This window comes from Syngnathoides biaculeatus, chromosome 4 (genome assembly GCF_019802595.1).
Source record: "Syngnathoides biaculeatus isolate LvHL_M chromosome 4, ASM1980259v1, whole genome shotgun sequence".
In the NCBI taxonomy this organism is placed as follows: Eukaryota; Metazoa; Chordata; class Actinopteri; order Syngnathiformes; family Syngnathidae; genus Syngnathoides; species Syngnathoides biaculeatus.
In genome coordinates this window covers 25,113,118-25,125,885 of record NC_084643.1, presented here as the reverse complement: position 1 = coordinate 25,125,885, position 12,768 = coordinate 25,113,118, and the positions used below count along the sequence as shown (strand labels likewise).

At 38.8% G+C, this 12,768-nt stretch overlaps 1 protein-coding gene across 3 annotated transcripts in view; it reads left to right on the top strand.

Annotated features, from left to right (window-relative positions):
* clip1a (CAP-GLY domain containing linker protein 1a) overlaps window positions 1–12,768 on the top strand; it is a 54,313-nt gene that overhangs the window by 37,451 nt on the left and 4,094 nt on the right. For all 3 annotated transcript variants that reach the window (XM_061818631.1, XM_061818629.1, XM_061818632.1), the window contains 7 exons: window positions 2,207–2,344; window positions 5,106–5,212; window positions 5,296–5,416; window positions 6,089–6,141; window positions 6,377–6,494; window positions 7,822–7,951; window positions 8,035–8,081. In XM_061818631.1, coding sequence (XP_061674615.1) covers window positions 2,207–2,344; window positions 5,106–5,212; window positions 5,296–5,416; window positions 6,089–6,141; window positions 6,377–6,494; window positions 7,822–7,951; window positions 8,035–8,081 — 714 coding nt within the window. The remainder of the gene's footprint in view (window positions 1–2,206; window positions 2,345–5,105; window positions 5,213–5,295; window positions 5,417–6,088; window positions 6,142–6,376; window positions 6,495–7,821; window positions 7,952–8,034; window positions 8,082–12,768) is intronic.

Genomic DNA, 12,768 nt, shown 5'->3' with positions numbered 1-12,768 from the left:
AAATTGGGTGTGTTTAAAAGAAAAAAAAAGTGCACAAAATCATAGCTCCATAAATGTCCTATAGCTCTTCAAGTAATTATTTCAAAATCAAAAACTAAATGATAAGGTTAAATAGGGTTACAATAGGCCATGAACCTACCACACAAAAAACATCAAAATTCATGCTGGACAATATCTTCTAAAAAAGTTTGTCATCCTTGTAACTATAGTCTGCATGCCTGTAATCTCACATCTGTCTCTCTGTGAATCTATTAAAACAATCACATCCTCACTAATTTATCTTTTTTGCATTCATTTCAAATCTAAGGAAAAAAAAACATTTCAAATGTGCCTCTTATCATGCTATCTTGCAGCGATGTGGCCACTGAACTTGTAGTGTCAGACTGCCATCAGCAGGTCGCAACTGAGATAAAGACCGACAGGATGAGTCACAGAAAAGCATAGATATGGATGTCCTTGAATTTTATTTTATTATTAAAGGAGGACTTTGCCCAAAATTCATATGTGCAATAAACCCTCCAATTGGACATTAATTGAAAAAAAAAAAATGAAAATAAAGAACATTTTTTAAATCCACGCATTATCTGGATATGTGCAACTTTCACAGCCAGACCCGGAAGAAACGTCCTTGACCCCGCCCCGTTCTATTTTTAACTAGGCCAAGATACTGATGTGTTTTGCACCAAACTGCAGCAAAACTAAAAAAAGCACCCAAATTTGTCGTTCTTTAACCTTCCTTGGTGCCAACCTGACAGGATAAAGTTGTGCCTGTCACAGTTGTGGCTAGTTCATCAGCTGGGAAAATTTGCACGTATCTAACCATGACTGGTTATTAGCCGCCTAGCTATAGCCTGTCGTGCTGGTACGGAGTAAGCAACAAGATACTTTATGAGGAGGCACGGAGGCGCAGTTGTAAGCAGTTTGCCTTCGAGTTGTGAGGACCTGGGTTCAATCCCGGACCTCCCTGTGTGGACTTTGTATGTTTTCCCCGTGTCTGCATGGGTGTACCCTGCCTTCTGCCCGTTGACACCTGGGATAACCTCCAGCACTCCCACGACCCTCGTGCGGATAAGTGGCTAAGAAAATGGATGGATGGATATATGTGTCCAATCACTTTTGGGAAGTCCCAATTTTTTTTTTCATTTTGTACTCCTGATATAAATAAAACATTAGATAGTCCTACACTGTACTCAGAAAATAAGCTCGCATTTTTGATAAACTTTTGACATAGCCCATAGCATTCATATAGCTCATATAGCATTCCAAGACAGTTAAAAATGTGAACTCATTAATTTTCCACTGGATGTACCAGTGGTCCTTTCAACAAACAGTCATGGATCATAATGTCTTTGTACAAACAAACAACTTCGTATCTATCTGAGGAAGTTATGCAGACATTGATCGTGATCCAAGTTCATTCCGATACGCTCCATTTGTTGTTCAACCTTTTCAAACTCACAACAACACTGGCATTCTGCCAAGGTTGGGATTCGGTCACAAAAAGAACACGAACACCAGGTCTTTCGAAACGAGCGTGTCTGGAGATTCTCCGCGGTTCATATTTTGCAACTGTTATTGTTCGTCGTCAGTGCCACGGCTCCTCTCCAACACGTCAACTTCCGCCTGTGTGTATTCTGGCTCCAACGCATAAGCTAGAACATTTTACATTGTTATTTTTGTTTGTTTAATTATTTTTCACAAAAATCGGCTACAAAATGCCAGATAGTGGATGTTCTCTGTTCGGTGAAACGTATCCACGAGCAATGGGGGTCAAAACAGGAAGCACTACAGACGTGGCAAACGCTGATTGGCTATCAGTTTTCCAACCGGGGTCATTGGAATATCTGGACGAGAAAGGAATTTTGATAATACATTTCCAATTTAAAGATGTTTCTTGGTGAAATCTGTGGCTAAATCTGGCATTAAAAGACACACCAAACCCTCATCAATTAACTTTTAAATTGTGCTCACATTCCTATTTTTGTCGACAAAGTCCTCCTCGAACAGAACAGCAAGTTGTGTGAAAAGTTCTGACACAATGGGGGGGGGTCAGTATGTGTGTGCGTGCGCATGTCTGTTTCAATTGGTTCTACAACTTGATGTATGTGAAGAAACAAAAAAAAAAAGGACCTTTCCTGACATAAAATATGACTCACTGCAATTGCAGTTAATCCTAAAACCACATTACTTATCCTGCTCCCCGTAGGCCTCTGAGGCTTCTGGTCAGACTGCAGAGATTCTTGAACAGCTGACAAAGGAGAGAGATGCCTTGCTCCAAGAGAAGAGTGAAACTCAAGTTCTCCTGCAGGACCTTCATACTTCCAAGAAGGAGATGGAAATACAGGTAAATACTGTATTAGGAATACTTATTAGAAAATCGTATCACTACTACCACATTTAGCATCTCTGATGGTAAGGGTTAGTTTTTTTTTTTTTTTTTTTTTTACTTTTTACTTTTTCTTGTGGTATAAAAATCTATTTTTCCTTTTGTTTTTAATCTAATTGTTTTGTAATATTTCATTTTGTCAAAGTCTTGTAGCATTTTTTTAGTATTTTGGTATTTTATGAAAGTTACCATTTTTTTTTTAAACTCATTTTTGTATCCACATGTTCTAATTGTTTTGAGTATGTTATAATGTTTTTCTCTGTTTTGGGATAATTTTGTATTTGAATCTTTTTTTTTTTTATATTTTGAAATGGTTTTGACAATTTTTATGTCCATCTGAGCCATTTATCCTCATGAGGGTCGCAAGACTGCTGGAGCCTATCCCAGCTGTCATCGGGCAGGATGCAGGGTACACCCTGAACTGGTTGCCAGCCAATTTCAGGACAACAATTTTTATGTAATTTTTAAAATCTTTTGTATTTTGTTGTATTTTTTATCTTTCATTGAGTACAGCATAAGCGCCGGCACGGCGGAGCAGCTGCAGAGTGTTGGCCTCACTGTTCTGAGGACCGGGGTTCAAATCCCTGCCCTGCCTGTGTGGAGTTTGCATGTTCTCCCCATGCCTACATGGGTTTTCTCTGGGCACTCCAGTTTCCTCCAACATCCCAAAAACATCCATTCTTTGGAGACTCTAAATTGCCCATAGGTGTGATTGTGAGTGCGACTGTTGTCTGTCTCCGTGTGCCCTGCAATTGACCCCTCCGTACAGGGTACTTAACCACGCCTCCTGAAGTGACGTCACGCCACGTGCGCTCACGTAAGACAAACAGTAAAAATGGCAAATGCAATACAATACATTCTGAACTGAGACAGACTCTATGCTTCTGATTTCATTCAAATCAATGATATATAATAGATTCTAAATACAATACATTCTTAACTGAGAGAGACCCCATGCTTCTGATTTCATTCAATCATTCACACGTAGCAATGTTATGCTAACGCAGAACATCTCATTCATTTATACGAGACGTGTATTAAAAATCAAATTTAGGGCATATCTTTGTGCAAACACAGTCTGGTTAAGCTTCTGGCCGCGAGCCAGCAAGAAATCAATACGTTTGTGCAGTCCGATCATCGCTAAATATCGCTCAACAAAGAATAAGTGTGGCAATCGTTCGCACGTAGCAATGTTAAGCTAGCGCAGAACGTCTCATTCATTTATATGAGACGTGTATTAAAAATCAAATTTAGGGCATATCTTCGTGCAAACAGTCTGGTTAAGCTTCGGCCGCGAGCCAGCAAGAAATCATTACGTTTGTGCTGTCCGATCATCGCTAAATATCGCTCAACAAAGAATAAGTGTGGCAATCGTTCGCACGTAGCAGTGTTATGCCAGCGGAGAACATCTCATTCATTTATACGAGACGTGTATTAAAAATCAAATTTAGGGCATATCTTCGTGCAAACACCGTCTGGTTAAGCTTCTGGCCGCGAGCCAGCAAGAAATCAATACGTTTGTGCAGTCCGATCATCGCTAAATATCGCTCAACAAAGAATAAGTGTGTCAATCGTTCACACGCAGCAGTGTTATGCTAGCGAAGAACTTCTAATTCATTTATACGAGACGTATTGAAAATCAAATATAGGGCATACCTTCGTGCAAACATATGTGTTCCGGTTGATATTAGATGGATTTAGTTGATGATGCGGTCTTCCACAAAGTTTGATCCATCGAAGGCATTTTTCGTACTGGATCTTCGGTTTTGAAAAGGGTACGAATCGAACTCCACCAACTAGCCTTTCAGGATACCTGTCGTCACTATTACAAAGTCCGTGACTACACCTCTTAACCATATTTTTTGTTAAATAACGCAAATACGCGATAAAACGCTAACTAAACCTATACTGGACCATTCAATGTTGTCAGAGAAAATGGCGGGAGCAAAAACGGGCTTTGGTCTATGCAGATCTCTGGCCTCTGATTGGTCAGTGACGCGGATTGCGCAATATCCACGGAGGGGTCAATTGGCTGGCAACCAGTTCAGGGTGTACCCTGCCTCCTGCCCAATGACACCTGGGATTAGCTCCAGAACTACCGTGACCCTGGTGAGGACAAGGATAAGAAAATGGATGGATGGAGTACAGCGTAAGCCCAATTTACGAGTGCTGCAATTTGAATTTTCTGAGATCCAAACCATGGCTAATCAAGTTTTTCTTTTGTCTTGTAATCAATTACTTTAAATATGTGCGTGCTTCAGGGCAATTAAGTTGGAACCTCTTAGCGAAGCTTCAGGTCACCAACAAATCAGTTTAAAAACAAACCTTTCAGTCAAAAATTGCTTAAGTTCAAAAACTATGCTTTCTCATATTTTCACAGAACATTTAGTTCTCTCACACCTACAGTAAATATAAACGTCATTCACTCAGCACATGTATTTCACGTATCTGTTAGTGTGCTTTGCTGTAGATTCACGCTCAATATGCCAATGATTGTGCTATTATAAAAGTGATGTTTTTGGTACTTGTACTTTGCTAATGAAAAAAAGAAGGAAGATTAACGAGTATTAGCATTCATTTCAATTGAGACAATTTTAGAAATATGAGTATGGTATGAGCATTGTCATGGAAGTCAAGGCATAACTGTGTATCATATTCTAATATTTTGTAGTCTGATCTCGTATTTGCATCGCTAATATGTTTGCATTCGTCTGTTCAGGTTGATTCACTGAATCAACATCAATCAAAGTACCAGCAAGAGCTCGCCGCATCCAAAGAGCAACTTCGTGCAGAAAGCCAGAAGACTGAGACTCTCTCACGGGAAATGTGAGCATGTTCACCACTTATTTAGGATTCACTGTCTCATTTTAATCTTAACAAACATTTATTTATTTATTGCTCGTCCTCAGTGAGGAGCTCAAAGAGGCTGTGTCAGTCAAGTCCCATTCCCTCCAGTCACTGCAAAACGAGAAGGACAAGTTGACTCAGGATGTTGAGAACAATCACCAAGACCACAGTGAACTTATCAAGGTGTGCCAAACACTTTACTTTATGCCTCAGACACTGAGAACTGGGCTCTTTTTTATTTATCTTTATAATATTTGAAGATACATGTCAAGGAAACATTGCCACACAAATGCCAGCTTACTCGTCAGTCTTAAATTGGCTCCAGATGCTATTTAATGTTGTTTCCCACAAGCTCATGACTGGTCTCTGTTCAATCTTAATTTAATTTATCATTGCTTTATTTTTTGTTTTATTCAACCTTTATCCAGATCAGCCAATTGAGAGAAGATTGTCCTTTAGAATGTCAATCTGCTGGCTGCAGATTTTTAAAAATACATTTTTAATATTTTTTTTTAATATTTTCATATTTTCAGTTTTAATCTGACAACTTTTTTGCTTATTTTTCTTTTATCATATTTTTGGATTTGTTGCATTTTGTACGTCTATTTGTTTGATTGTACTGTTGTATTTTTTAATAAGATTTTTAACTTTTAAATCTTTTCAACGTTTTTCTACAATTTGTATTTTTCTTGTTTTCCACTGTTTCTTTATCTGATTCTCCCCTCCCTGCCCCTGCAGATACTGATAACTGATTGCTACTTTGCTAAGATTGTATATTGAAATTTTCAGTGTTTCATCTCTCCTTGAGGCATCTTTTTTTCTGTAAAATCATAACATGTTTTTTTTTGTTTTTAGTTCAAGGAAGAGCACTCTAAGGTCCAAGCACAGTTGAAAGAGTTGAAGCAAAGGTATGGGAGTAAAACATTTAATTCCCACCCTGTCAATTTAAAAATGAGTATTGTCAAACGTGTTTTTCAATTCTTCACAAAATTTGACAAGTTATGCTTGCAGGTACTCCACTGTTAATTTCAGCAAAAAAATTCAGTCATCGATCCAGTTTCCAAGAGTTAAACTCAGAATCCAAAATTCAAGACCTTTCCCTTGCACTAAATGCACATTGTCTTGTTTTGGTTGCGTGGACAGTGAGAGCACCTTAAAAGAGAAGATGGACAAGGAGAATGCAGAGTTGCAAAATGCTGTCCATAAAAACAGTGCCTTAGTGTCAGAGAAGGAGGCGCAGATAAGAGCCCTGAAGACAGAGGTGAGGCTAAAGGTTGAACAGTTGGTACCTGTTTAAGGCTAAAGTAAGAGTTTTTTTGTTTTTTTGTTTTTTTTTTAAAAACAAAATGGTCATTTTCACCCAAGCCACTACTCGAGGAGACTGGCCGATGACAAATTCTATTTGACAGCAAATCTACATAAAACGTGTATTGGAACGGCCCCACCAGTTTATAGCACATCCACTGCTAGTACTACAAATCCTCAAAAGCATTAGCTTTTTCAGTGAAGAACAGCAGTCACCCCCTCGCTTTATTTTGCAGTCATTAGCAAATACTGTACCAGTCTTCTCAGACAAAGTTACACTTAACCTCCCCGAAAGCGACCAGTGGGAGGCAGATTATATTTGTAAATTAAAGGACAGACGTTTGTCTTGTTTGCAGAGCTAAATGGCAGTTTAGTGACAGAATGTAACAGCTTTGAATTGTGTTCTTTTAGCACTTTTGCTCCAAGGCAACCACTTTTAGTATAAATGTTGGATTTTCATTGAAGGACATTTTTTTTTTTTTTTTTTTTTTTTTTTTTTGAGTTGATGTTCTTGTTGGCCTTTGACGCATACGCCAAAAATTTTTAGCATTGTTGTATTTGAACCTATTTGCTAAAATCACTGAAGTCCATCCCCACATTCATTTACACAAGAGCATTCCATATTTACAGAAAAAAAATTTAAATATTGGCAGATTTCATCTTCCGTTTTTTCTGTCTGTAGGGGTGCTTTATGTACATTAATGAGAAAATAAATGACCTTGTGATTTTATCAAAATGCTCCAATATCACAAATGGAGAAAAATACAATGTATACTGTGTACTTTCTGTACCCACTGTATTAACTACAAAATAAATTGAAAAAAATTTAAACCACAACACTAATAGCGGATAAAAGAAGCTTTCTTTTTCTGGTTCCTCAGCGGCTTTTTTCCCCTTTGGAAAGAAGCTCTCCAAAGTTTTATTTATTGCTCATTTTTGCTATTTTCCGGACTTATTTTTTGTCATGTGTCACGTGACCGATGTGCTGTCAAGTGTTTTTTTCAAGAATGTTTCATTCAAAAGAAAAAATCTTTTCAGTAAAGAAAATGAACTGAATCAATTTATGAAATGATTTGTTCTTTGGGAGCGGGAACGGAAAACATTCTTTCAATTTGACGTGTCAGTACTGACGAAGAGCTGTTGCCGCAGAGATGGTCCTGTCATTTTTTTAAATAAATCCCAATAACGGAAATTTTATAAATTGGTCATGCTTTCTCTGTTGCTCAGTAACGAATGGGGTGGAGGACCACTGACCTAAAATCAAATATGTTAATATTTTTCAGCTGTCTGTCGTGCGTGAGCAAAGTGCCTCATCTGAAACATTGCAGAAAGTTATTGATGCCTTGGAACAGGACAAAGCTAAACTCAAGCAACAAGTGGAGAGGCTGGAGCAGGAGCTGGCCACCCCCTCAGGTGCTCTGATGATGCATGTATAATAATTCTGTATATTGGCGGAAAAGGTTGTGTAACCACCCCCACCACTCTGGTGTTTGCAGGTGACGTCTCTGTGGACAGACTGAGGGACAAGGATACGGAGGCTGAGGTACCGCATGTCTTTATCAGGGACAATAGCTCGGAATGGATTGTAAAAGTAAATGTGTGTCAACTTGCTTCCCTACAGTGCCCCAAGTACTTTTTGTGAGTTTTATTCTTATTTTGGGGGCTGTTGTATGGAACCAAGATGCTTTTAACATGAGTTAAGTGTTAACTGTTACAGTATCATGTTTTAGAGAGGCTCAACTGGATTAAAGACATTGGCCACTTCATTAGGAACACCTGCACAATCTATCTGATACAAAACCTGTATTTGAACTTTGTACATTGGTACCTCTACTTACGGAGTTACTGCAATTCCCGGCCTCCAGAGTGCACCTGGTTATAAGCCTCACCCAGTACATTTGTAAAGGAAATACAATTTGGTACATACATATGCCACAGCCGTGTAAAAGCCGCAATTGCCCACATTGAAACACGAGATATTTACAAAGAAAGACGGTACACAGAGTTTAATGCTAGCTCCGCCGCGCTAACGCATCCAGTTTAAAAAAAAAAAAAAAAAAAAAACCCCACTGGTAAAAATCCATGAGACACGGTAGTAACACGTTGCGCAGCGCTAACAGGGCCAGGCTGGTAAAAGTTACTTACTCGGCACATATATAGAGCTTGTGCACATGTCCATGGCGCCATATTGCCGGTCAAAAAGAGCTGCTCGACAGTATGGGGGACATTGAACCGGAGCAGAATATACACAATGCCCGAGACTTGTTGTGCTATGGACCTTTCCGACTGGCGATCTTCAGCTTCACCCCCCTCGCTACAGTTGCCATGCCCCAAAATCTTCCAAAATGGCAACTGAACAGAACATGTTTGTCGATTCTCTATCGCGTATTCCAGATAATATTGGGGTATGTTTTTGCCAAATGTGTCGGACTTTTCCAAGAGAGTTCTACAGAGAGGTCTCAACTATCTCACGCAAGGATATGTACACGGAATTAGGATTTTGGACGGAGCAGGACGGAATTCATAGTTACAGCGAAATGTTGGTGATCGATTAAAAAAAATAAATAAATTAAAAAAATATAAAAATAATAATAATAAAAATTAAAAAAGTTTGACGCCTCGCAAACTTCATATTGAAATCCAACAGGATAAAATAGTGGAATCGTACTGCGCATGTAAATCACGGTGAGTACTTTTTATTTGGAAAGATCACGAGTAATCATTGTAGTCATCATCATTGTAGTCTTTATAAGTGAGTGAGTTTGTTCATTTGACTGGGCTCGTAATGGAACCCAGTGCCCTGTCTTAAAAGTCTGATGCGATACAAATAGGCAAATAGACATTTCTCTTGCATGACATGGACATGGCACATTTACGTTCATTAACCTGACTCTTCAGCATAAACATTACACACTTCATTCAGCAGGTCAGTGACACGCGAACAAAGTGAAAGTTGTGTTCCTGCAATGTATAAAGCACTGATAATAATGAATTCAAACTCAGAGAAGTTACTTTTCCCTTACCTTCGAATATACAGCCTTGTGTTTTGTTATTGTCCACATTTAGCTGTACGCGCGCTCTTCAGCGGGGCTTAATCCATCGTAGACACTTTGTCAACTGTGTTTTAGTCTTTGGAAAATGAATGAACTGGGCCCCTTGTAACGAAGCAGGATATTTTTCATCAGAATAGCACGTTCCCCGAGCACATCTGAGGACCATTTTGTTCGTAACATTAACTTTTCAAAGTGCACGCGACCGATAACCAGGATTGCTTGTGGGACATGACGACAAGAGTGGCGGGTCAAGCCAGGGGTTAAGGCAATGGGACTATCTGATTGGCTGTTATTGTACGAGTGATTGACAGGTTGGAAAGGTCCATTGGTTGTTACAACAGATGAGACATATATTCAACGAGATCATTCTATAGAATACCGGCTGAAAAGACAAGAAAATATCGATGGTTTTCGGCAATTAAACGTAATGGATCGTACCCAATCAAATACAAACACCCGTGTAGTGATTGCTTCATGTCAGGTAGGAATTATTCTTCTCAATCTCAGATTCCCTATAAGTATTTATAATGCCAAGTTCTCTCATTTGAGAACAATCCATTAAAAAAAAAAAAAAAAAAAGACGGAGTCGTCTCCAACATACACGGAAGTGTGTTGCGGCCACGTTAAACTTCGGTAAACCTCTCCCCGACAGACTATTTTATTATTATTATTTTTTAAATATGCATTGTTCTCAAATGAGTCCAATGCACATTTAAAAAATGAAATAAACCGTCAGTCACACAGAGGTTTACCGAAGTTCGTGTGGCTGCAACACGCTTCCGTGTATGGGGGATTAAGCCTATCTTATTTTCTTTTTTTAAAAAAGCATTGGAGAGCAATGCATATTAAAAAAAAAAAAAAGTCTGTCACAGAGAAGTTTACCATAGTTTAACGTGTGGTCGCAACAAGCTTTGTGTACGGAGGAGCCGACTCACTGTCCCAACCAGTCATTTTTTTTTTCCAATCATAGATAATGAATGCCAGTTTGTGTAAAACAAGGGGTCATTTATTTAAATATTGGTATTTGTATTGAAAAAATCTGAGTGGCTCCATCACTACGTGGAATTTATTCTTGATTGGGAACAGATCCAGCAACGAAGTATTTGTATCTGTCCAGACCTTTATACGCTTTTAAACTCTTCCGTGTAAAGCTCGATGACTTATTCACCAGATCCATGTGTAGATCCAGTTGTCCAAGACAAGCGGAAGTGGTTTAACAATCCAATTTCTTATTGGTGAAAACATCCACTTCGGCATTAAATGTGGGTCCTCTATGCCAAGTGTCTCTCATTTTTCCACGTACCTTCGTTTATTATCAACTTCTAAATGTTTAATGGTATAGGACAAAACTGTGGGCGTCGTGCGTCTCCAACCGACTTAGCATTGAAGAATGCTTTGCTAGACCATCAATATGGCCAGTCACGTGACTTCGGTGATGCAGGTGCACGACCGCTATTCCACTGGTCTCACTGTTACCTGTTCCGCTCGAGTGCCCCCTTGCGGCTGTTAGGAAAAAAATGCGTCACTGATTTACTCCACAAATCTGAACAATCTTTTACCCCCAATTTTAAAATGTTTTTTTTTAGTTTCCTCTAAATTTTTTGGGACTATATTAAGGCAATATGACTGTTCCGGTGTCCCTAATATTGTTTCTGTGGAGCCTCATAAAATGTTATACTGTGTCATTGTATGTATTGAATTCTAATTTGAACCTGTTATTTTCTTCCTTTCCTCCTTACACCCCAATGCTGTGCACTGTCTGCAATGCTGCTCCACCATCAGGCAGCGGTTTGTTCATGTTTTTTGTCAGCTTCACTCACGCATGTGTGCATGTCACTTAAAAGAGACATATTATGCCCCCCCGACCCACCTAACCGCTCCAAAAATGAGGAATACTAAAGCAATTTTCAGGTGTCTTAGTAAACATCCCCATGAAAGGGTTAATTAATCTAATTGCCTATATTAGTAGTTCAAATCATGACTTGACCAGAAAACATGATCTCATAATGAAATATTTCAAATATACATTACATTACCTTTAAAAAAGGATAGCTTACAAACTATTTAATTGAGGAAAAAGTGCATATCTTGTAAAAAAGGTTCACTCACCAGGACAATCTAAGCTAAAATGAGGCTGCAGTGCTACCTACCTTTTGGCTTTAAAATGAAAGTGCTCCTATCTAAGGGAAACCTTCGTCCTAGAACTTCAGCCAGCCTTTGTGTCCAGTCATTGGTGGAGAAATTTGGTGTCTGTTATTTCGTCCCACTGATGCATCAGACACATTTTCAGAAATAGCCAGATAAAGATGTACAGTACTTCTCAGTTTAATTTGCAGACACCCAACTATTGGTATATGAACATTTATTTTACATAATATGTCCCCTTTTAATATGTCAAGTCATCACGGGGTGTCTCATTTTGTTGGGGTGACATTCATCTGTCTTTGTTTGGGCTCATACTCTCCATCCCTTGATGAAAACAGAGGTGCCAAATGATACGGAATGTCCATATTTTGTTACAGAAATCACCAAAGGTTGACCTGTTATGGCCATATATCTGATTGTTTCAGATAATGGGGTGTGAGGTTATCCAACTTCTGACATTATGGTTGCATCCACATTGAACAGCTTTTTGGTGCACATAATTTTATTATGCCCCTCGGCTACCAAGCCATGGAGGCAAAAGTTCGCTTCTCATCCAGTGTCAATGCATTGTAAGTCTTAAATCTTATTTCCTACATGATAGCAAATAAGCTACACTTTTTACTAAGTTTCTTGTAAATGTGTCATGAAAGGACAAAGGATAGACAAAGACTGTCAATTGCAGGCTGTCATTACAAGCAGTTGCAAAACATTGAAATAAGAGATTTTGGTGAAACAAAATGCTTATCACTTACAGGGCGCTACACTAACTTTGAACTAGTAGCACTGGTGTTACCACCTTCCACCAATACAGGATGCACCATTTTACAATTACCAGCATGACCATGGCGTCCCATACTTTTTATTGACAATGACTGAAGATATTTATAAGATATGCAACTGTGATAGTTTGTCCGCAGTAGCAGACGAAACAGGTCAATTCAATTTAAAAAAAAAAAAAAAAAAAAAGCTCTATTTGTTTGACTGAAGGTCCCATTTTTATATTGAGCCCTCTGTACCCGCCTCTCCTGGGAA